The sequence below is a fragment of the Ursus arctos genome, unplaced genomic scaffold (genome assembly GCF_023065955.2).
Source record: "Ursus arctos isolate Adak ecotype North America unplaced genomic scaffold, UrsArc2.0 scaffold_1, whole genome shotgun sequence".
NCBI classification, from domain to species: Eukaryota; Metazoa; Chordata; class Mammalia; order Carnivora; family Ursidae; genus Ursus; species Ursus arctos.
In genome coordinates this window covers 50,231,716-50,257,017 of record NW_026622763.1, presented here as the reverse complement: position 1 = coordinate 50,257,017, position 25,302 = coordinate 50,231,716, and the positions used below count along the sequence as shown (strand labels likewise).

The 25,302-nt window shown below is 39.7% G+C and overlaps 1 protein-coding gene across 2 annotated transcripts in view; it reads right to left on the bottom strand.

Annotated features, from left to right (window-relative positions):
• The window catches only part of MYO3B (myosin IIIB), a 367,772-nt gene that overhangs the window by 71,897 nt on the left and 270,573 nt on the right, over positions 1-25,302 (bottom strand). For both annotated transcript variants that reach the window (XM_044380159.3, XM_057318508.1), the window contains 2 exons: positions 7,944-8,004; positions 6,909-7,008 (listed from right to left, as the gene is read on the bottom strand). In XM_044380159.3, coding sequence (XP_044236094.3) covers positions 6,909-7,008; positions 7,944-8,004 — 161 coding nt within the window. The remainder of the gene's footprint in view (positions 1-6,908; positions 7,009-7,943; positions 8,005-25,302) is intronic.

Below are 25,302 nucleotides of genomic sequence, written 5' to 3'. Positions count from 1 at the left end.
CACTCATCAAAAAGATCCTTTAACAAGGAAGTGTTTTTTTCTATTTCCCATGCTAACGGAATAAGAATTCTGTGCCTGTAATTCCTTCACTACCTCACTGAGAAAAGCCCTGAGACAGGCTTTACCAGCCTCACGGATGAGGGTTTGCGGTGAATTCTGTGGCACCTGGGAAAGAAGAAAGGATGCCTCAGGCCAATGGAAGCCAAAAAGAGGAGGGATTCAGAGAACCAGAGAATACCCATACATGAGGGCATAAGAGAGGCCTTGAAGGCTTGTGTGTAGCATTTCATAATAGCATCAGATGCGGGCCACAGAGGCCCGGCAGCCTTCCCTCTGTGTAGGGTTTGCTTTCCATGTGCTTTCCCAATAGGGATTATGTTGCCTTTGAGACTCCGTTGTAAGAACATGCTCTCTTGGTCAAATGGATGACATGTGAGCCCTTTATGGTCACAGTGCTTGCTGTTTGGCAAGCTGCCTGTAACCCCTTCCAGACACAGGCAGGCAGTGTGAGGCAATTCTGTCACAATTCTAAGGCTTTGTCTTGCCTGAAACAGTGATCTGATTTAAAAAAAAAAAAGTTCCTCCCCAAATCAAGTTCAACTTCTAGTATTATAATAGGGTGACCAACTCGTCCCCATGTGCCTGGGACTGTCCTGGTGTTAGCACTAAAAATCCCACATCTTGGAAAATCCTTCAGTTCCAGGAAAACAGAGACGTTTGGTCAACCTAAGGATTAAGAGTTCCAAGGATAAAATAGAGCCCAAGTTTGCTTTCTGATAGCTGAACCAATGCCAGAATCAGTAAGAGTTAGCAATGAGCAACAAGAAAGAAAAATAATGAAGGAGATGGCATTAGAGTGGGTAGAAGTGCGGGGCAGACAGGCTATGAAAGATCTGAAATCAGATCACTAACCGGACATCAGACACTGTCTGAGGGCTCTACCACAGCCCAACACAGTGTACTGCCAACTGTCTCCCTTTGCGAGGCCAGTGCAATTCCACTCGCTCCTCAGCTCCCTACAAATGCGCCATGCTCCATTTTTAAGACCCAATGGAGTTAAAGTGCAGTGTAGCAAGTACAATAACCTTCTGACCTTCAAAAAGAAATATGGGGGGGCCTGGCTGGCTCCGTTGGTGGAGCATGTGTTCATGAGTTCAAGCCCCATACTAGGTGTAGAGCTTACTTAAAATTTTTTTAAAAAATATGAATAATTTATATTGCTTGTAGATGAGAAGATAACCAAGGGCAGACCTACCTCACTTAGGTGAGGTATCACAGGAAAGGGTAGGTGGTCCCATTTCACAGTGGTCTCCAGGACTCTCTGCATTACGGCCCAGTGTGATAATTGTTGTTAATGATCATGTCCTGAGACACTTAAGAAGAATGTTCATTACACTTAGTATAAAAGGGAGTCATAGGTTTTGTAAAGTTTCAGCTGTCTGGAAAATGAAACTTACCCAGAATATCTCATTCACTGATGAGGTCTGTAGTCTATCCTCAACCCAGGGGCTGGAGTAATCATTTTAAAACACAAGTCAGGTCATGTCACTCCTGTGCTGAAAATGCTCAGCACTCTGCATTTCACTGAGTTTATACCCTTACTACTGTGGGCCTCAGAGCACCAATACGGGCAACCACCTGGAAGCTCATCAGTGTTAACAGAATTTTTGGAGCCACCCAGACCTACTGAATCAAAATCTTCATATGAACTAGATCCCTGGGGTGCTTGTTAAGTCTTTAAGAAGCACTGGCCTGGGGCACCTGACTGGCTCAGTCGATAGAGCATGTGACTCATTTTATTTTATTTTTTATTTCTTTTAAGCAGGTTCCATGCCCAGCATGGAGCCCAACATGGGGCTTGAACTCAAGACCCTGAGATCAAGACCTGAGCTGAGATCAAGAGTTGGGACACTCAACTGACTGAGCCGCCCAGGTGCCTCAAGCACGGAACTCTTCATCTTGGGTTTGTGAGTTCAAGCCCCATGTTGGGGGTAGAGATTACTTAATAAATAAAAGTTTAAAAAAAAATAAAGAAGAGCTAACCCGTATCATCTGGCTCCTCACCTCCTACCATTCTTCTTGCTCTCCCAGCTCCCATCACATGGGCTTTTTTCTATTCCTCACCTATTCCGAGCTGGCTCTCCCCTCAGGGCCTTTGCCATAGATATGCCCTTTGCCTGGAATGCTCTTCTTGCAAATACTGCATGGCTAATGAGCTCGCCACTTGCAAGCCTTCTCAATGAAACCAACATTAACCACTCCATCTAAAAGGGCAGCCATCCCCCAAACCCCTCTTCCATACTTTGGCCACTCCTAATCTCCCTTGCAGTATTTTCTCCCTTGTAACACTTGACCCTTCTGACATCCCATACCACTGACTTTTGTACTACGCTTACTGTTTATTGTCATCTCCCTCTGCTAGAAAGTAGCATTGTGAGGACAGGAATTCTTTACTGTTGTTCCCTGATGTATCACACAGGCCTAGAACAGCGTTAGTGATGTATGTGGTCTGCGGACTGACTCTTGCTACTTGTCCCAACAAGATTAGTAAAGAAACTTAGAATAATTTAATTTAGAGTAAGAAATTTAGAAAAGTTTAGATCAATTTGATGTTGACACAACACCCAAATATGTGATTATGTATCTAGTACATGACCTTTGAAAAACATGGGTTTGAACTGTGTGGGTCCACTCACACATGGTTTTATTTTTCCAATAAATACATTGGAAAATTTTTTTTTTGATTTGTAACAATTTGAAAAAACTCTCAGATGAACTTCACAGTTTAAAAATAGTGAAAAAAAATCAAGAAAAATGTATTACTGTAAGAATACAGTATAAATACATATGATATACATTACATGTGTTAATCAACCGCTTATGTTATCAGTAAGGTTTCAGGTCAACAGTAGGTTATGAGTAAATTTTTGATGAATCAAAAGTTAAACATGGATTTTTGTGCAGAGGTCAGCACTCCTAACTCCTGTGTTGTTGAAGGGTCAACTATAATTCCTTTTTATTGTGTTCACAAAAGTATCTGACTGTACAAATTGGAAATTAAAACAACGAACCCAATACTGGTCTTTTAAAACAGTATAAGAAGTCTGAGAACAGGACAGTTCCTGGTACTTAGTAAGTATTAATAATTGTTGAGTAAATACATGAATAAATAAATAAAAGGACAAATGTCTAAAGAATACACTTTTTTTTTTAAAGATTTTATTTATTTATTTGACAGAGAGAAAGAGACAGTGAGAGAGGGAACACAAGCAGGTGGAGTGGGAGAGGGAGAAGCAGGCTCCACGCTAAGCAGGGAGCCCTAAGCAGGGCTTGATTCCAGGACCCTGGGATCATGACCTGAGCTGAAGGCAGACGCTTAATGACTGAGCCACCCCGGCACCCCTAAAGAATATATTTTTGAACAGTAAAATCAGATCAAGTCTGTATATATGCCTATCAGTCTAATTAAATAATTTCACTGCTTGGATTAGTTGCAAAGTGATTCATATTATGCACTTCCTGGGTATACTGTGCTTTCCTCTTCTATGAGAAGATGAGTCAGGCTCCAATGGACCAATTAAGGACACTTCTGAGACTCTCTAAGGGGCTGAAGACAGCCTTGTACAAGCTCCACATCTGTATACTTCTTTGTATGCCTGCCCTGAGCAGAGCTGGCCTGACTAACTTTAGATTTATTCCCTGCCTCTCTCCATCCCCCACCCCACCAGACCACATCATACAACAGTGAAGTTATTAGCAGTCATTGCAAGTTACAAGGCTAACTTGTTGGATGTTAGTGGGGTTTTTTTTACACTGAAAAGATCACAATATTCTCATTCAGTCTTTCACAGAAATATAGGTTGAAATAACGGGTAATTCAAGGGAAAAAATTAAACACAAAGGTATAATCTGCTGAAATGTCTCTTACAGAATATACTCTTGCTTCTATAGCTGATAACCTTGAAAACATAAAATTGGAAAGCTTTTGCTCTTCAATCCATCGTTGCTACTTTGTAAGGTCAAGAGGAATTTGATTTACATAATGTATTTTCCTGTCTAAACCTTTCTCTCTCCCCCACTCAAAACAACAGCAACAAAATAAAACAGCTTGGATCATTTTAACTTGTTCCACTGGTATGCTATACCTATTTGGGGGTGACTAAGAGACATTTATTTTATTCCAGGATTATTAGAAACACATTGTATAACTTTTCTCTGACTCATTCAAGAGCTTCATTACATTCTTGCTTCCATTATATTTCATCATGGCTTTGGATGCTCAAGAATTCAGTTAGAAGATATAGGCTAGGCTGTGAGAAGAGAATACAGAAATGAAAAGATACAATCCCAGAGAGTTTAAAATATAGTAGATGAATGAAAATATAATGTAAGGCAGGATGTGATAAGTACTATAAGAGAAGTCAAAGGGCACAGAAAAGGGAACCATGGGGGAATCAAGAATGGAGAGGACTGGGCAGCCTGGGTGGCTCAATCAGTTAAGCATCCAACTCTTGATTTCGGCTCAGCTCATGATCTCAGGGTCATGAGATCGAGCTCCATATCGGGCTCCGTACTGGGCATGGAACATGCCAAGATTCTCTCTCTCCCTCTCTCTCTGTCCCTCTCCCCCCACACCCCCTGGTGGGACTGAAAAGTGAACAGGGAAGAAGGATAGATGGGGCAGAGAGCACTGTGTGAGCAAAGTCACAGAGGAGAGAAAGGACATACTAGACATGCTTGTTCTCTAGAATAGAGAACAGTTTGGATATTCTGAAGCACAGAATGAGGAAGAGAGATCAGTGGAAGATACAGCTAGAAAGGAAGATTAAGACCATAACAGAGATAGTCTTGAATGTCACGCCAAGAAATTTAGAGCTGATGGTGAAGCAATGGGGAGCCATGGAAGAGTATGGAGGAAGAGAATGTTTAAGATCAGAGTATGCTTTAGAAAATCTCCTCAGGTATCTGTGCAGAAGATAAGTTGAAGGAGGAAAAGAATGGAAGCAGGAAGACTACTCAGGATGCTATTTACAAGAGTGTAAGGAGAAGTAATGGTGATGGTGGCAGGCCCAAGAGAAAATCATCTAGATTGGAGGGAAAAAACAAGTGTGACAGGAAAGTGCATATGAGCCACTCATAGCAAGTCAGATGTGTAGTTTATTAGTCAGTTTGACTTTGGGGATACTTTCCTAAAGACTGGGAAAGATGACTGTAATCCAACAAGTCCCTTTAATAGTTAATTCAAAATATAATATATTTTTACTCCCTCTAAACTCCTACCAAAATTTATTGCTTTAAAATAAGAACTTTATTTCTGTTTTTTATACTTATAGATTAAATTTGCATTTATATAATATCAATAGCAATGACTACCACAGCAGCAGCTGAAATAAAGTACCCTTACATGAACCAGATACCACACTGTGCTCTTTACTTATACCACCAGCTCACTGAATCCTCAGTATAACTCCTTAGCTATGAATTACTATTTCTCTCATTTTACATGTGTAAGTACTGAGATAAGGAGATGTTTCATAACTCAATTAACACTACACAGGAGAACAGAGATTTGAATCCAGGCAGGTCTCATTCCAGAATCTGTGCCTTTGGCTACTCAATCATACTTAGAATTTTTCTTTTTACATGTATTTTAAAGTAGAATGCCAAAAGAGAACAAACACCAGAACCAACAAATTGAAAATAAATAGCCAGATGGTAGATTTAAGCCAAAATACATCAATAATCACATTAAATATAAATGGTCTAAACAACCCAATTAAAAGGTAAAGATTGCCCATTTGGATAAAGACAAATGCCAATCAAATTCTTGCATAATGGATTCTGCTCCATGACACTGTCTTTTCCTAAATCTTCCTCTTTTTTTGCACACTCCTACCCCTATCTCATTGTGGCCTTATTCCTGAACACTATCTGGCTGTGTGGGAACACTGAACACTGTGGGGAAAATATTCCCTTTGACAGATTTATCATTTTCTGCATATCCATTTAGAAGTTTCTACTAGAGTACACTCATCCTCTCTTGTCTCTCTCCAAGAACTTAAGTTCCATATAGACTGAAGGTCCTAACACATTTATTGTACATTTCCCACTTTATACTGTACTATTTTGTCACTGAAAAACAGACTAAGAAGAAATTTGGAGAGACTTGAGAGTCTACTGCATATTTCTGAAAAATAGATGAGGTTGACATTAAGTGAAATCTTGTATTTTAAGTTGAAAAGGTTTCTTTCTTTGGAATGGTCCACACTGCTCTTAGTATCTTCTGGTTCATAAATATTTCTTATGATCATGATTCTATTTTATCTTCCGGAAGTACAAATAAGCCACACATTATAGCCATACATAAGCCCCCCAAATAACTTCCACCACATTCTGTAGCAAATAATTTAGGAAAGGGGCTATAAATAGCTATTTTCCAAAGGAGTGTGGTAAGATGTGTGTATTCTCGCTGAAAGAATGGTAGTGTTGCCAAAAGAGCAGAACTACTCTCTAAATCCATATTCTTTACCAAGCCCTAGATTTTGACCCAAAATGATCTACTCCACTGAAAGCTGGTCAATTGTTTATTTTTCCTTTGATAAAATGGAATTATGAAGCAGTTTCCTAATTTGAGGTTCTTAGCAGGTAAAGGGAAATAATGGCCTTGATATTCATTTTCTTCCCTCAGAGAAGTAAACTTGAGTGGCAAGAGAAGGCAGTAAATGGCTACCTTTAATACACGTTTTGCTTCCAACCTTTATGGCTGCACAAACCTGAACTTTTTGCTAACATTAGGTCATATTACTTATCTGAGTACTACCTTCTAGACAGTCCTGCCTAAAGAACTCATCAAGAAGTACACAAGCACGCAAAAGGTAGAAGGAGTATGCAGTTCAAAATGTTCTTACCAGGTTTTGTAGGGGCTCCTCTCAAGGGGTTCCATCCTGGGCAACCTGGGGCAGCATGGCATGTCCGAGGAGATGGCAGATCAGTCCCAGAAATGGAATGCTTCAGAAAGACCCAATAAGAGAAACATTACTTTTATCTTCAGATGAAGCAGCCTTAAGAATATAGCTTCCATTTAACTAAGGGACCTTTAACCCTGATGATATGGGGAGGAAGCTAAGTATATTGGGGTCATGTTGTGAGTTGCCCCCATCTTGCATGAGAATTGAGTGGAGGTCCTCTCCTTGGGGCAATTAGTAGCAGAGTCTCAGCACCTTTTGCTTAATTCATTTATTTCTTCCTCTGAACAAGTCAACCTAGCCCCCTCTTAAATTAATTATAGTCCAGAATATAAAAAACAGCTATGTGCTGATTTTCTCCTGTACCTAATTTTTATCCGTAAGAAAGAAAAAAGAAAACCTATAGGAAGGTATTAATCTACTTAACATTTCTAAGTACATCATCCAAAGGATTTTGTTTTTTTAATCTTACATATGCTCAGCAGAGTTACTGGCAAAAACTGTACATTTTCTTCATTTCATCCTTTCAACATCAAATAGTAGGCAGCAAAAATTGGATCAGACTTCAAAGCCTGCTGTGGGCTCCAAGTCACAGAGAGACGCCTCCATTTCACATATTGAATTCGAGCAGGATATCAAAGTGCTACCAAAGAACCTCGGGTCCTTACTCAAAAAGAGGCTCTAACATCTGTAGAGAGTGGAGTGCACAGACAAATCACCTCGGGGAGCAGCTAGCATTTATTCTCAGCAGCAAATTTCCAGGCTTTTGATTCTCTCTTCACTGTACCTCCCTGTCTCTCTGCTGAACCAAAGTTCTTTAGCAAGCTGGGCTTTTGTCTCAAAGACTTCAAAATATCACTAACAGTTTCATGTTTGGATGACCTGACCAAGCAGCCACAGACAGGCTTCCCAACCATCGACTTGGACAAGTCTGAAATAAAGATACACAGTCACTTCAGAATCAAGATGTCCAGCTACCTTATTTGAATGTCCTGCGGAGACATCACACCCTTCTGGAGAACACTGGGCTTGTGGATGCCTAAAAAGAAAAATGATCATTTTTAAGAGGCCTGAAATCATATTAAGAACTTAAAGAGGATTATTTTCCTCCAAAGACATATCAGAACATACTCTTACTAAGTTTCCATTATTTCCCATTCTGGTCCTCGATTAAAAGGACATGGTCAACTTAAGAAAATACATCCTAGGGACGCCTGGGTGGCTCAGTCGGTTAAGCATCTGCCTTCGGCTCAGGTCATGATACTAGGGTCCTGGGATCAAGCCCTGCATTGAGCCTGCTTCTCCCTCTCCTTCTGCCACTCCCCTGCTTGTGTTCTCTCTCTCTCTCTGTGTCAAATAAATAAATAAAACCTTTTTAAAAAAATGCATCTTACTAAGTGTTACTGTTATAGTCACAGTCAGCCTGAGGTTCTAAGACCATAGAAGTTGCCCTTTTTAAAGTTGTATGATACAATTTAGTTCACTATTAGGCTTTCATAGACTTTACCAAGAAGCCAACAAAACTGATGCTAGGGTTGTACTTATACCAGCCAGCACACTGTAATCACATTAATTGTTAGATAATTCAAAATAGATTCTGTAGTCAAATAAGTATGGGAAATGCTGAGTTGTACAAAGTTAAGAGGCTTCCTTACTTCAGGAATGATTTTTTACAATCACAATATTCATTTATGGATTTCTAAAGGTGGGGGTGAGGGATGGGTGTAGAGTTTCTTAAACCAATTTGACCAAGCAACTTAAAAAGTGATAACCTACTAACATCTATTAAAATATTAATTGTTTCATGGGGCAAAGTTTGGAAAAATAATTGTGCTGTGTCCCCAATTTCTAGTAATTGAAACCCACTGTATAAAAGTGTGGTAATTATTACACACTGTTAAAATACAAGCTGGCCCTTTCAGATGGACCCCAGAAGAGTGGAAAGCACTGACTAGGGGAAGAGACATCTGGGTTCTAACTCCTGTGTCAAGATCCCTGGTATCCCTTTCTCTCTCTATACTCACACACATACTTTCTCTCTCTCTCTCTCTCACTCTCTCTCTCCTCTCTCTCTCTCTCTCTCTCACACACACACACACACACACAGACTGGGGAAATTTCTATAGTATTCTGGTTCTAGTTTTCCTCATCTGTAAAATGAAGGGATTGAGACAAACCATTCCTAAGGTCTCTTCTAGTTCTATTTTTTTTTTAAAATATTTTATTTATTTATTTATTCGACAGAGATAGAGACAGCCAGCGAGAGAGGGAACACAAGCAGGGGAGTGGGAGAGGAAGAAGCAGGCTCATAGCGAAGGAGCCTGATGTGGGGCTCGATCCCATAACGCCAGGATCACGCCCTGAGCTGAAGGCAGACGCTTAACCGCTGTGCCACCCAGGCACCCCTCTTCTAATTCTATATTAAAATTTTTATTTTTTATTTAAACTGATAAATTCATTTTCTTAATTTTCTGTGAACAATTCAGAGAGTATAAGCAATACCCCATTTAAAAAATATCACATCAGTACCTGGGGAGAGGAGACTATAATGATACATTTATTTGTGTGCACATTTGTTTATCATATGTCTCCCACTATGGAATGTAAGTTCCAAGAAGGCAGGGATCGGATCTGCTTTATTCTATACTCTACATTAGCACCTAACCCTACGGGCTGGTATGTTACAAAGTGGTCAATGAATATTTGACAAGTTTGACAAGTTGAATGATTAAAAGAATGACTAGACCCCCAAATATGGGTCATGAAGATCAGCAATAATACCCTTAACGTTAACATTAAAGTAATGAGCTTTTATATAACACTTCATATTTTTAAAAATGCTTTTATATATCTAATGAGAATCTCACAACCATTTGAGCTAAGGGCTTTAATTGTCCCTATTATATAGATGAAGAAACTGTAGTTCAGAGTGGGTAAGGGATTTCGCCAGGGATCAGATGAATACCTGGCAGAGCTGACATTGACCCCTGTTGGTCTGACTTCAAATCCTTTGTCTTCCTCTGAAACTCGACACCCTCTATGCCTTTGGTTTGTGTGTATCAGGCCAAGGAACTCATTCCCGTCAGCCTAGGCAAGTCCCAATGGTTCTGGGACACCTAAAGGACAGATGGACTCTGAGGTCCTCCAGGAGTCCTGGCAAGGTTTGGAGACAATCTAAGGAAGAGAGTTTAGCTGTCACATTACTATGGGCTCTCTAATTTCTGCCCTACCTGCTCCAACATGGAAATGAAACCTCTTAAGAACTCTGCTTATTTGCATGGCTTTGTAGGATCCAAAAGCCAGGGGCAGTTATCTTCCAGGTCTGCACTGAGGGTCAGTTCAGCAGTTTGAGCCCCTTCTCATTCAAGCCTTTGGAAGAATCTAAGGCAGCTCAATATAAATATGTATTACTTGGTTTTATAAAAGCGGAGGTGGGATGGGTAGTGTCCATAGGCAAATAGATTAGAAAATACCTGATCAAGCAAATACTTAATTAAAGCAGATTTCTTTCCCAAGAGGCTTTCCAGAACCTTTAGCTTAATACCATGCACAATGAAAGACGACCAGTAGAAAACAATACACGGCATTTCCCAGATGTTATCTTAGAATGGCACCCTTCTCCCAGGGAGCATGTTGGAGGCCTACTGGTTCTTATAACATGCCTTAGGAAATTCTAATCTGAGCAGCCCTTATTTGAAACAAATTCCAATCTCCCTTTATGGGGCACCTAGGTGGCTCAGCCTGTTAAGTGTCTGCCTTCGGCTCAGGTCATGATCCTGGGTCCTGGGATTGAGCCCCGAGTCAGGCTCCCTGCTCAGCAGGGAGTCTGTTTCTCCCTCTCCCTCTGCCCCTCCGCCTGCTCATGCATGTGCTCTTTCTCTCTCTCAAATAAAATCTTTAAAGAAATAAATTTAAAAAATGGTATAAGTTTTCTTCAAAAGTCTAACTGCCTCAACTCCTTTGCAGCAATTTATCAGATATGCTGTCTTTTGCTTCAAGGACTTGAGACTGGCAGTCAGTAATAATGCTCCATATGCTGTCTCTGCTAAAATAAGGAAAAGCACAATAATGAAAAAAATAACCAACGCTTATTGCATGCATACACATCACCAGGCACTGCTCAAAGAATGCATACATGGTCATTTCATATAACACTTCCAACAGCCATGTGAATTGGTTATATTTTTTATACCATTTTACAGGTGAGCGAACTGAGGATCAAGAAGCTAATGACTTGGTTCATGTCATAACTAGTGCATAAATAGTGCACCATAATTTGACAAAGTACGACATCTGTTCATACTAAAAACCCTCAACAAATTGGGTAGAGAGGGGACATACCTCAACATAATAAAGGTTATATATATGAAAAACCCACAGCTAATATCTGAGAGCTTTTCACCTAAGGTCAGGAACAAGACAAGGATGTCCACTCTCACCACTTTTATTCAACCTAGTACTGAAAATCCTAGCCACACCAATCAGACAACAAAGAAATAAAACACATCCAAATTGGAAAGAAAGAAGTAAAACTTTTTACTATTTGCAGATGACATGATACTACATATAGAAAACCTGAAAGATTCCACCAAAAAACTGCTAGAACTGATAAATGAATTCAGTAAACTTGCAGGATACAAAATCAATGTTCAGAAATCTGTGACATTTCTATACACCACTAATGAAGCAGCAGAAAGAGAAATTAAGAAAACAATACCAATTACAATTGAACCAAAAATAATAAGATACCTAGGAATAAATCTAACCGAAGAGGTGAAAGACCTATACTCTGAAAACTATAAAACTATGAAAGAAAGTGAAGATCACACAAAGAAATGGAAAGACATTCTATACTCATGGATTGGAAGAATATTGTTAAAGTGTCCATACTACCCAAAACAACTACACATTTAATGCAATTCCTATCAAAATACTAACGGCATTTTTCACAGAACTAGAACAAACAATCCTAAAATTTGGAACCACAAAAGGCCCTGAATAGCCAAAGCAATCTTGAAAAGAAAAGTAAAGGTGGAGACATCAAAATTCTGGATTTCAAGTTATATTACAAAGCTATAGCGATCAAAACAGTATGGTACTGGCATAAAAACAGACACTGAGACCAGCGGAACAAAGTAGGAAACCCAGAAATGAACCCATAACTATCTGATCAATTAATCTTTGACAAAGCAGGAAAGAGTATCCAACAGGAAAAGGACAGTTTATTCAACAAATGGTGTTGAGAAAACTGGACAGTAACATGCGGAAAAAAAAAAAAAAAAAAAGAAACTGGACCACTTTCTTACACCATACACGAAAATAAATTCAAAATGGATTAAAGACCTAAATGTAAGACCTGAAACCATAAAAATCCTAGAAGAGAACACAGGCAGTAACCTTTTTGAAATTGGGCATAGCAACTTCTTTCTAGATATGTCTCCTGAGGCAAGAGAAATGAAATAAAAAGTAAACTATTGCACCTACATCAAAATAAAAAGCTTCTGCACAGCAAAGGAAACAATCAATAGAACTAAAATCAACCTGTGGAATGGGAGAATATATCTGCAAATGACATATTCAATAAAGGGTTAGTATCCAAAATATATAAAGAACTTATACAACTTAACGCTCAAAAAACAAATAATCCAATTAAAAATGGGCAGAAGACATGAACAGACGTTTCTCCAATGAAGACGTACAGATGGCCAACAGACACATGAAAAGATGCTCATCATTACTCACCATCAGGGAAATGCAAATCAAAACTACAATGAGATATCATCTCACACCTGTCAGAATGGCTAAACTAAAAAAATACAAGAAATAGTAAGTGTTGGAGAGGATGTGGAGAAAGAGAACCCTCCTGTACAGCTGGTGGGAATGCAAACTGGTACAGCCACAGTGGAAAACAGTATAGAGGCTCCTCAAAAAGTTAAAAATAGAACTACAATTTAGCAATTGCACCACTGGGTATTTACAAAACCCCAACCTGCAAAAACACAAATTCAAAGGGATACATGCATCCCTATGTTTATTGCAGCATTATTTACAATAGTGAAATTATGGACGCACTTGTTCATCAACAGATAAATGGATAAAGGTAATGTGGTATCTATACACAATGGAATATTACTCAGCCACAAAAAAGAATGAAACCTTGCCATTTGCAATGACATGGTTGGAGCTAGAGAGTATAACACTAAGCAAAATAAGTCAGAGAAAGAAATTCCATATGATTTCACTTATATGTAGAATTTAAAAAACAAAACAAATGAGCAAAGGGAAAAAAACAGAGAGGGAGAGAGAGAGAATAAACAGACTCTTAACTATAGAGAACAAACTGATGGTTCCCAGAGGGGAGGGGGTGGGGAACAGATTAAATAGGTGATGGGGATTAAGAAAGTACACTTGTCCTGATGAGCACTGGTGATGTACGGAATTGCTGAATCACTATATTGTACTCCTGAAACTAATACAACACTGTATATTAACTAATTGGAATTAAAAACTTTAAAAAATAGTACAGCATAAAACCTGCTGACATAGAAAAGGAGACTCCAAAGGGAAATTATTGACTTAGGCAAGGATTACCAAGAGCTCATTAAACCTTCAGAGAAATGGTTGAGAGTGAATGGGACAGTCATATGATCCCGAAGTGCCTCCACGCTGAGTCCTTTCAAGTCACAAGGAGAGCAAGGTAACAGTACATCTTAATCCAGCGCCAGTCTTAGCACCACTAATGCCTAGACAACATTGTCTTGGGTTGTGAGGCAATGTGAAGTATTTGACATTTCTATTTTTTGTTTCGGTCAAAAGCATTTAAACTTGAATATAATCAAAGCTTTAAATCTTACAGTTTACCTAGAAGACAGGGTATAGAGGGACAAGCTAAGACCGCAAAGAATCAAGCAAACAAATACAGAAGGTGAGCTCTAATCGGCTCAATCTCTTAAAAAGTCAGTGTCATGCGAAAGCGAGTATTACGTATTAAATGAAATTTAGGGATATAACAACTCAATGCAAGATGATGACATAAACTGGGTCCTGGCTTGGACAAAGAGGTATAAAGGACATTCTTAGGACAACAGGGAAATTTTGACTATGAATTGGTATTAGGTGATATTAAGGAATTACTCATTTTTATTTATTTAATTTTTTTAAGTAGGCTCCATGCCCAATGTGGGGCTTGAACTCACAACCCCAAGTAAAAGAGTTGCATGCTCTAGTGACGGAGCCAGCCAGGTGCCCCAGGAATTATTCATTTTTAAAGTGTGAGATTATTTTGAATATGTAGGAAAATTAAAAACTATAATACTGTCCTCAGCCTCCATGAGGAATCACATGCTAAATGGCAGAATCAGTGAATAGGAAGTAGGTGTCTGTTTACATATGATTCTTTCTATATTCCAAGGGCTCCTCTAGCCTCTCAGAATCCATGACTAAAGTCTTAAGCAGATTGCCTCCAGGGCTCGGCAGCTCTGCTGCTTTGCTGCAGTCAGTTCACTCAGCTGTGGGTTCAAGGGAGACAGAAAAATCTCACTCCTTACTGACAGCGCTTCCGCTGGGCATCTGCCCTGAAAAAGCCCCCCAAACAAAACTCACATCTAATTCTTTCTTAAACCCTGATCCCAATGTGACTGGATGAGAGGCCCGGTGCAGGCTGGCTCTCGAGTACACCGCTGCTGAGAATGCCCCAGCATCTCTCTTCTACAGCAAGGATCCATGAGGCCAGCTGGCTTTGTCATGCTGGGCTGGCAGCACTCGGTGAAGTCACCACACTCCAAAACTGGGTCTCAGCTTTAAGAGGCTCCAAAATTCAGTTTGCCAGTTCACTGAGGGGTGATGATTTTTTTTCAGAGTGGAGTTGTATTAACCAAACTCAGAAGAGTCATATTTGAAAAGGAGAACACCAGTATGTGATTTTCCAGTGAGTAGTATAATCTGGACCATACTCCCCCCCTCACTAGTTGGTTGAAATAATCTGGAGGCAGATTTATGCATTAGAATTAAAACAAAGGAAGCAGAGTACTCTTTGAGCACTGATCAATCTAGTCTTGTAACTGACCTTTTTCTACTTAAGGGTTAGAATCAGTAACGTCTTTCTTAAATGGGAGTAGAGACACACCGGTTACACTCTGGCCCTCCATTTTATAAATTTCATTTAAGTTTCTTTTTGCAGTTTTTATCCTTTGGTAAATTCTGTAAGATTATATCTTATCTTTTATCAATTATAATTTAGAATGGCTTGTAGACAAATGAAGAAACCCATTAGTTGTTCACACTTGAAAGCATATTCTAATTTCAAAACAGGATAGGTTGCTGCTAATTCATTGTGGGTTGATTTCTGTTAGCTTCCTGCTGTCTCTAGATTTGGGAGTAGTTCTCATTGTAAATTCGTGTCTTCCACGGCAGCCCTGGGAGAAAGGCTAATCAGCATAACCAAGCAAATTTGTTCCTGCTTCTTTGATAGCTCTGAAAAAAAAAATCTGTTGTATATGGAACTGTTAATAAGAAGAGGTCAATTTCTCGTTCCCAAGCAGCAGCAGCCAATCCACCCTGCAAAATATGTGCTCAGACCAAGATATTTTAACATCGTAGGATCCCCATGAATCTTGAGGGAGGCACATTTCAGATAATTAAGTCATACAACTTTCCTTTTGGAAATTACCATAAAGGATAATAGAAAACATGTTAATCTTTGCAAATGGTTTCAATAAGTTCGAAGTAAGGTAAATAAAGACATTTAAAACATGACATCAGAGAAAAGAACACTGCCCTTTGTAAAAGATCTTGTGCTGACCTGAGTGTTAACAGGATTTCCATACAAACTGGCCACAGGTCAAACCCCAACTGGCACCTGAATCATTCTTACTTAGTTCTTATGCGGAATCTGAACACTGTGAGGCTGGGGGTATAAATGGGGAACACTACCAGATCTGAATGTCCCCATATTGTCACTATGCCATTTACTCTTTCCGGATCTGCATCAGCTAGGTGTCACTGCATAGTCTTCTTACTGCTTATATTTATTTAAACAGCTTTGAAGGCACAGATGATTGGAAGATAAGAAAATGTTCTACGAAGAACACAAATTATCATGTTAAGTTTAAAGGTACCCAGAATGTGTAAGATAATGCATATTGTATTACAAAACTTAGAAAGCTAGGATTTCTAGAATGCTTGTTCGTGTGTGTGTATTTTAAGATTTATTTATTTAGTTGAGAGAGAGGAGGGGAGGGGCAGAAGGAGAGAGAAACTTCAGAGACTCTGTGCTGAGCACAGAGCCTGACGTGGGGCTCCAGCCCACAACCCTGAGACTACGACCTGAACTGAAACCTAGAGTCAGACGCTCAACCAACTGAGCCACCCAGGCGCCCATAGAATGCTTTTGTTTTCTACTCACCACAACCACAAATCAGCATTTGCCAAGCCCCCACTGAACTTCCTCAGGGTTGTGTTCATACTTCTGTGCTTTTGCCTGGAATGTCATCTCCTCTTTGGCCCACCTGGCCACTGCATCCTTACCCTTTTGCTTAGGTGTCAGCTTCTCCCAAGAGCCTTTTCTGCCCCATCCCCACCCTGGCCACCTCTTCCACTCTGGGCAGAGTTGGAGGCTCCGTGGTACGTTCTACAATCTACTAAGCATAACCACACTAAAAACTTGGTACTGTAACTAACTTATCTGGTGTTACATCCTGACCAATTGAAAGTGTCTGCAAATTCTACTGAAGGTGAGCTTTATCAAATTTTGATTAAGGGAGGGAGAGCAAAGAACAAGCCACTTGGCTTTTGAGATATCAGAGCTGTTCCTATTGCTGTGTTCATCAGTTTTGTCTTTTCTTCTTCATATTTTAGTTGCTGAAAATGCTCCAAATCCTCAAAATGTCTGAATATTGACCAATCACTAATCAATGAAAGTGTAGTAATCTTTGACTTCCTCCCCGAAGTAAGTGACTAAAAGAACTGGTGGCAAAATGTTGCCTTTTTTTCTTTCTCTGATTAAAAAATAACATATATTCACTGTTGTGAATATTCAAGGAGAAGAAAATAAAGATCAGGGATAATTTCTATACCCAGATATAATTGCTGTTAATATCTTGGTGTATATCTTTTCAGATGTTTTTCTATGCATATAATATACATTTTAAAAAACAAAGTCTCATAATATGTTTGCCATTTTAACTTACGTATGGTGGTTACAAGCATCTTTCAATGTCTTTGTGCACAATATGCACATATGCAAGTGTGCATGTATGTCATATTTACGGCTGTATAGTATTATATTGGGTGATTATCATAAATGATTTAATTAATCTCTTATTTTTGAATATTTAAGTTGTTTCAATTTTATGAAATTATAAATAAGGGATCATGAATTATTCTGTGCATAGTTATGAGTACTCGTCCAATTATTTTCTTGGCTAAATCTTAATTCGAGGCTATTGGGTCAAAGGGTGAGCAAATTCTTTGCTTGTTTTAGAGCTTTTGAATTATATCCCCAAAATCCTCTCTAAAAGGCAACAAAAATTAACATTCATACCTGCAAAAGTATGAAAGGACCCACTTTCCCTCATATCATCAACACTGGGTATTATCAGTCTTTTTAATCTTTGCTTATCTCTTTGGCCAAAAAAAAGGGGGGGGGTACCTCATTACTAGTTTAATTGGGATACTTTAGGAATTCGTTGATTCCTAAAGAAGGGAAACATTATTCCTGGGTTTTAATATATGACATGAAGGAAATATGAAGGGTACAGAAGAAGTGAAAACAAATAATAATCATGCAAAATAAAATCATCAGTATTGCAGAAATAAAAGGGAAACAAGAAAGAATGATCACAACTTTTGTATTATTGGTTTTTCATTAGGTCTGGCCACTTGGTAACTTTCATAAAGATTTTGAAGGCATACCATGTATTTCAGTATCCCAATTGGTATCACCGCTGAATAAGTTGAAAATGCAAGTTATACTTAACTAGATGGATATTATGTTCTTGGACACATAATTATTTTAAGTTTTAGAACATGGCTCAAGGACAAATTCATCAAAAGGGCTCAAAATGCCTGATAAATGTTTCATAACGCCATTGCTCGAAGTTAGCACTACTAGTTAGATGTGTGTACTTATGCTAATTTCCCAAGTCCCACTGAGTCCTTTAAATTTGATATTTGCTTGCCTCATTGCTTTTCCCCAACCATAAGCCCACACAGCCTTAATCTGCCAGTTCTTATATTCTCATTTCTTTTTTTTTTTCTCCTTTACTACTTTATTGCAGGCAGCTGTCGTGTGTCAAGTCTAAGGTAAGAGCAGGAGGCTTTTTTTCATTCTGCTGAGAATGCTTGCCTTATTGGAAAAAAAAGGACACTAAGAGCCCTTAAAATAACCCATACTGAAAGTAACTCATAAAACTTACTTCAGTTCTTTGTCAGCAGCTAAGGGAGCTAAGAGAAAACTGGCCTCAGACCCAGGGATGGGATTCAGATGCAGTAGTGAGGAAGAACACCGTGACCCGAAGAAATGCATGGCCATTGGCTGAATACACTTTACGGTGCTGAGAATCTGACTGGATCATCTCGTTTAATCCTCGTGTCTGGGCTAGCAGCCTAGGTCCTTCTAGGGTTCGCTTTTCACAGCTGAAGCTTGGGCTGATGGAATAACCTGCCTAGGTGGCATCCAGACATCCTGATCCAAACCCAGATCCGGTGGACACAGTGCCTGTGTTCTCAGTCTCCAGCACCTTTTTTTTTTTTTTTAAACTGGACTCTTCCAGATAGTCACACAATCATATTTGGGATCTTAATAAATGTTGCTTGGAGCGACTAACATTTAATTCTAGAAAACTTGCCAGGAAGTAGATTAAATTAAGCCCAACTCTATCTAGAGATACTCCTTGATCCCTGACCTGTTGACCTTTTATTTACCTTGTCTTCATGGATTAAGATTATATACACTGTACCAGTCAAGATTCTAATTTGGTGGAAAGACTTCTTAAGATTCTGTATAATTATAAATACAACATATATTACATGTGTAATACAAGGTCCTCAGTAACCTCCCAGATGCCATTCGTTTGTTCCACAAATATTTATTGAGTACCTTTGTCTCTTGCTGTTATTGGGGATACAGCAACAAGGAAATCTAAGATTCCTATGCTCTTAAGAACCTACATTCTAGTGGGGGAAGCAGACAATGAATGAAAGAAATAAGTAAATATGCTAGCACATTAAACAGAAGTGCCAAAGAAGAAAATTGAAGCAAGAAAGGGGCAAAAGAAGTGCTGGAGTCAGGGTCTGCAATTTTACACTGAATGGCTGCAGTAGATGATATCTGAGCAAAGCCCTTAATAAATAAATAGGAATTGATGTCTTTGCGTATATTTTCAAGCAAAAGCTCCTACGGGGTAAAACACATTACATGTTATAGCATGTAGAGGCCAGAAGACTACTCATAAACGGTAAAGGTTTAGCAACATACTTCATGATATATATTTATGATAAACATGTACATATTCATGCCATATTAGTTCCAGAGCACGTGGGCTGGTGCTAAAACACACCCACCTAATGGTGTATTTTGAATTCTAAGTATACAACAAATAATTTTTTGGTATAAGTTTTTTCAAATACTTCATGGGACATAATGCTAAAAAAACTATTTATATAAAATTCAGATTTAAGTGAGTATCCTATTTGCTAAATATGGCAACTCTAACTTGGGCAAATCAGTACCTCAGAGTCTTCATCGGGAAAATATAAATAAAAATTCTTGCCAAACTGGGAGAAACAAAAGATAAAATGAATTTATGGGACTTCATCAAGATTAAAAGTTTCTGCACAGCCAAGGAAACAGTCAGAAAAACTAAGAGGCAGCCCACGGAATGGGAGAAGATATTTGCAAATGACACTACAGATAAAGGACTGGTATCCAAGATCTACAAAGAACTTCTCAAACTCAATACACGAGAAACAAATAAACAAATCAAAAAATGGGCAGAAGATATGAACAGACACTTTTCCAATGAAGACATACAAATGGCTAACAGACACATGAAAAAATGTTCAAAATCATTAGCCATCAAGGAAATTCAAATCAAAACCACACTGAGATACCACCTTACGCCAGTTAGAATGGCAAAAATAGACAAGGCAAGAAACAACAATTGTTGGAGAGGATGTGGAGAAAGGGGATCCCTCCTACATTGTTGGTGGGAATGCAAGTTGGTACAGCCACTATGGAAAACAGTGTGGAGGTCCCTTAAAAAGTTAAAAATTGAGCTACCCTATGATCCAGCCATTGCACTACTGGGTATTTACCCCAAAGATACAGACGTAGTGAAGAGAAGGGCCATACGCACCCCAATGTTCATAGCAGCAATGTCCACAATAGCTAAATCGTGGAAGGAGCCGAGATGCCCTGCAACAGATGACTGGATTAAGAAGTTGTGGTCCATATATACAATGGAATATTACTCAGCAATCAGAAAGAACGAGTTCTCAACATTTGCTACAACATGGACGGCACTGGAGGAGATAATGCTTAGTGAAATAAGTCAAGCAGAGAAAGACAACTATCATATGATTTCTCTCATCTATGGAACATAAGAACTAGAATGATCAGTAGGGGAAGAAAGGGATAAAGAAAGGGGGGGTAATCAGAAGGGGGAATGAAACATGAGAGACTATGGACTATGAGAAACAAACTGAGGGCTACAGAGGGGAGGGGGGTGGGGGAATGGGATAGACCGGTGATGGGTAGTAAGGAGGGCACATATTGCATGGTGCACTGGGTGTTATACGCAACTAATGAATCATCGAGCCTTACATCGAAAACCAGGGATGTACTGTATGGTGACTAACATAATATAATAAAAAATCATTATTAAAAAAAAAAAATCTTGCCAAACTGGGACAAAAGGATTCCAATTGTGCTTTTAGGCAGAATGAAATGTAAATGTAAGACAATAGCATTTAAAAAGAATTAAGAGATATAAGAATTAAGAATTTAGAAACACACACTTAGCAAGGTGTTATATTAGTCTTTGTAATTCTGTACTTCTGAGAGACAAGTCCCCGAACCAAGAAACTTCAGGCTTGACAGACGGGAGAAGGACAATGACAGGTGTCTGGGGTGGCTTCCTTTCTGTAACATCTGTCTCTCCTTTGGGCGGGGTCACAAGGTGACTTGTGGGTTGAGTTACTTTTGAGTTACAGTTCTAGTACTTTAAAGACGGAATTAGGCCAGGGCACAGACTTGTGGAGACAAAGGAAACTTCACACTTTTTTTCATGCTGTACGTGGGAAAACTGAGGCCTGAAAGGCCGATGTGACTTGTCCAAGTCAAGTCAGAGGAAGAGACGAGTCTAACATTCACATCCTTTGGATGATGCTCTTGTCACCAGTACACCCTCAAAAGAGAGTATTTAACCCAATTTTCCTCTTTGAATTCTGGAAGCAAGGCTTGGTTCGGAGAAAGAAAAGCAAGAAATCCTGAAAGAAAGTGCATGATGAGCACGGCCTTAAATGATGAGGCCCGAAGACAGATGAGGAAGGGGGCATGAGGGTAGGGAGGAACAGCTCTGGGAATTTTTAAAAAATTAGGTGAAAAAGCCTAAACAAGACTGTGTAATTAACAGTGTCACAGTGGAGGAAGCTCAAGGACAGACAGCATGCAGGGCAATGCTGATGTGAAATACATATTTAGGTCTGGATTGAGAGGGAGTGGGATCTAAAGAGAAAGGGGCTATGAAGTGCCCAGCCAAAAGGAGGGAAATAGCACTGACTTGATTTTTTAATTTTAACTTTTTATTTTGACTTAATTTCATATTTATAGTAAAGATGAAAGAGTAACAGAAGGGATTCTGCATAGTCCTGAGCAGATTCTCCAAATAGTAGCAAAGTACACATTTGCTTTATCCTCTCTCTCCACGCTCTCTTTCTCTTGGTACATGTATACCGATATCCATATACGCAAAAACAATACTTATAATATTTTTCTGAACCATTTCAGAGTCAGTTGCACCTGATGCTCCTTTTTCCCTAAATACTTCCGTGTGTGCTTCTCAAAAGCAATGGCACTCTCTCATATGACCATAGTACAATAACCAAAATCAGGAAATCAACATTAATACATACTATCATCCAATATATCAAGTGTTCAGATTTTGCCAACTGTCCCAACAATGTCTTATTCTACAGAAAAGGAAAATTCTGGACCATACACTGCATTCAGTTGTCATGTTTCTCTAGTCTCCTTTCATCTGGAACATTTCCTCAGTCATCCTTTGCCTTTCATTTTGAAGCCTACAGGTCAGTAATTTTGGAAGAGGTCTGTCTGTTTGGTTTGTCTGCTGTTTCTTCATGATTAGATTCAGGGTATGCACATTTGGCAGGAAATCCACAGAAGGGATGTTGTGTTCTTCTCAGTGCATCCTATCCAGAGGCACATGCTGTCAATTTGTCCAATTATTGGTGATGCTAACTTTCATCACTTGGTTAAAGTGCTGTCTGCCAGATCGCCCCACTGCCCTTTTGTAATTACTAAGTACCTCATGGAGATTTACTCTGTGACTACGTAAAAAGCTTAAACTTTCACCTAATAGTTTAGCATCCACTGATGATTTTTGTCTGAAACAGTGATTATTTTGGTAGTTGCCAAACAATGATTTTCTGTTTTCATCATTCCTTTTACATTTATTATTTCACATTTTATTTTAAAAAAAAAAGCTCACCCCATTACTTCCTTTCTTCATCCTCCTTTTCCTCCCTCCATCCCTCTCTCCCTCCCCACTTCTTACACTCCTTCCCCCCTTTTATACTCCCTCCCTTATTTTTTTCTATCAATGTAGATTAATGGATTCTTATTTTATTCAGTAGATTATATGCTTTTATTATCATTATTTACTTTGATACTGAAATTGTCCTTAATTCGGCATTGGCTTTATTTATTTATTTATTTATTTATTTATTTTTATTTTTTTAGAGACGGGGAGAGAGGGGTGGGGAGGATCAGAAAGACAATCTTAACCATGCTCCAGGCCCAGCAGGAACCAGACACAGGGCTTGATCTCATAACTCTGAGATCGTGACCTGAGCCGAAACCAAGAGTCAGAGGCTTAACCAACTGAGCCACCCAGGCATCCGTGGCTCAACTTTAAAGAGTTAAGAGTCACAGGCTTCAAAATGAATGCCTCAGAAGAGAATGTAGAACACTAAAAATCACACAGAGAAAGGTGAGTGCTTCAGATAGAGCGAAAATAACTCCCTCCACTATTTGTGAGTGCTTTTTATGTGTCAGGTGAGATGCTGTGTACTTTATATGTTATCTCATCGAACTTTCTCAACCTGGTGAGGTAAACATTGTGCCATTTTGTCTTCCACTTAAAGATGAGGAAATGGATGGGGCGCCTGGGTGGTTCAGTGAGTTAAGCATCTGCCTTCAGCTCGGGTCATGGTCTCAGGGTCCTGGGATGAAGCCCCGCATATCAGGCTCCCTGCTCAGCGGGAGCCTGCTTCTCCCTCTCTCTCTGCTGCTTCCCCTGCTTGTGCTCTCTCTTTCTCTCAAATAATTGAAAAAATAAATAAAGATGAGGAAATGGAGAAAATAAGTTCATCAAGGTCTTCCCTTTAGTAGCAGCAGATCTAGTGGATGTAGAAAGCCCCTGCTTTCAAGTGCCAGGCAGCCCTACAAAGAAGTGTGGAGATCTTTGGGAAAGGAAATGGTCTTAGAAGCAAGTCTGCAGGGGCACCTGGTGGCTCAGTCGGTTGAGCATCTGCCTTAGGCTCAGGTTGCGATCTCAGGGTCCTGGAATCAAGTACCGTGTCGGGCTCCCAGTTCAGTGGGGAATCTACTCCTTCTGCCTCAGCCTCTCCCCCTGCTTGTGCTCTCTCTGTCTCGTTCTCTCTCAAATGAATAAAATCTTAAAAAAAAAAAAAAAAGAAGCAAGTCTGCACTGTCACTGAGGGTAGCTGGACATTCATTCCAGGATTTATAAAGTCATCTGAACTCTCTGCATTTTTACAAATGGAGCACTTGGAAACTGTCTACAAGTCTGTCATCAGTCTAGGAACTTCCCTAACCTGCACTGTGGCAACAGTTCAACCCTGCCTGCAATCCAGTGAAGAAAGCATAAAGAAAGAGTTCATTTGTGCCAATGTCACCTGACACAGATCCAGAAAAACATGAGTTGGCCAAGTCACCCAGGCAAGCATTCCCATGGGTCAAGACAAGTGAAAGCCAAACTCAGGAAGAGAGGATAAAACTAAGGGAACAGCAGGGCAGGGATTCTTAAGAAAGCTGGTGTCTATTCAAGTCTTTAGATCCCAGGTGAAGACAGGGCTGTAAAACTGCCCTCCTGGCAGGCTCACATACCAGATCCTTCTTCCTGCAACAATACCACCCCCTCCGCCACCACCACACCACCACGTTTAATATCAAATTGTAGATCCTATGAGAACGCACTTAGGTGAAAAAAGTATGTGGCACGCGAGTGAAACCAGTGGAGACAACTGCCCTGCCTGAGAGGGAAAAGCACAATTGGATCTGAGAATAACACCCTTACACTCCCAGGGGGAACAAACTAAAAATAAAAGACAACAAGGTGCTTCCTGCCAGTCAGTAAATCCAATAAGCAAAGGAGATGCCTCAACCTGGCGCTGGGTAGTTAACCATCAGCCTGACTCCCTCCACCCGAGAGCAGCCATGTGGTTCTCAGAGCTAACAGCTGCCAAGCAGAACCCCTCAGATTAACCCATAGGTGGTGTTGAACCACTTCCCATTAAGATATTTGCAAAGCAAACAAAAATGATAGCCCCACTCTGAGCGCTGGGAGCCAGCCAGGAGCGCTGGCTGTTCCTGTTGACACAAAGAGCTCTCCGGGGAAGGTCTGGGCCAGAGCAAGGAAGGCCATTCCTGCCTGTGTCTCCAGACTGTGTTGATTTTAGGCCATTAGAATCTTGGTAACAGGGTCTGTTTATTATCTAATTTCCCAATCACAGCGGTCGCTAGAGCCCTGTTTCACCAAAGCTCTCTATTCCTGTCTTCCTGACCTACACCATTCAGATGAAACGAAAAAAATTCAACCCTCCTCCTGTTTTGTCTACTTATCAAGGAGACAAGTCTGAGAAGTCACTGAGATACACACAGAAAAAGTGTGGCATTACTACTGTCAACAGCTTCCGTGGCAAATACTGGCTTAGGTTCCTTCTTAGTTTAAAGTGACTGGGGCAATGCTAATGGGAAATGTGCTGGAGTATTTGTGCCTTACAGGTAGAAGCCAACTGCCACTGAATTCACAAAACACAGTTGGAGCAGAAACACTAATATTTTTTCATTTTAACC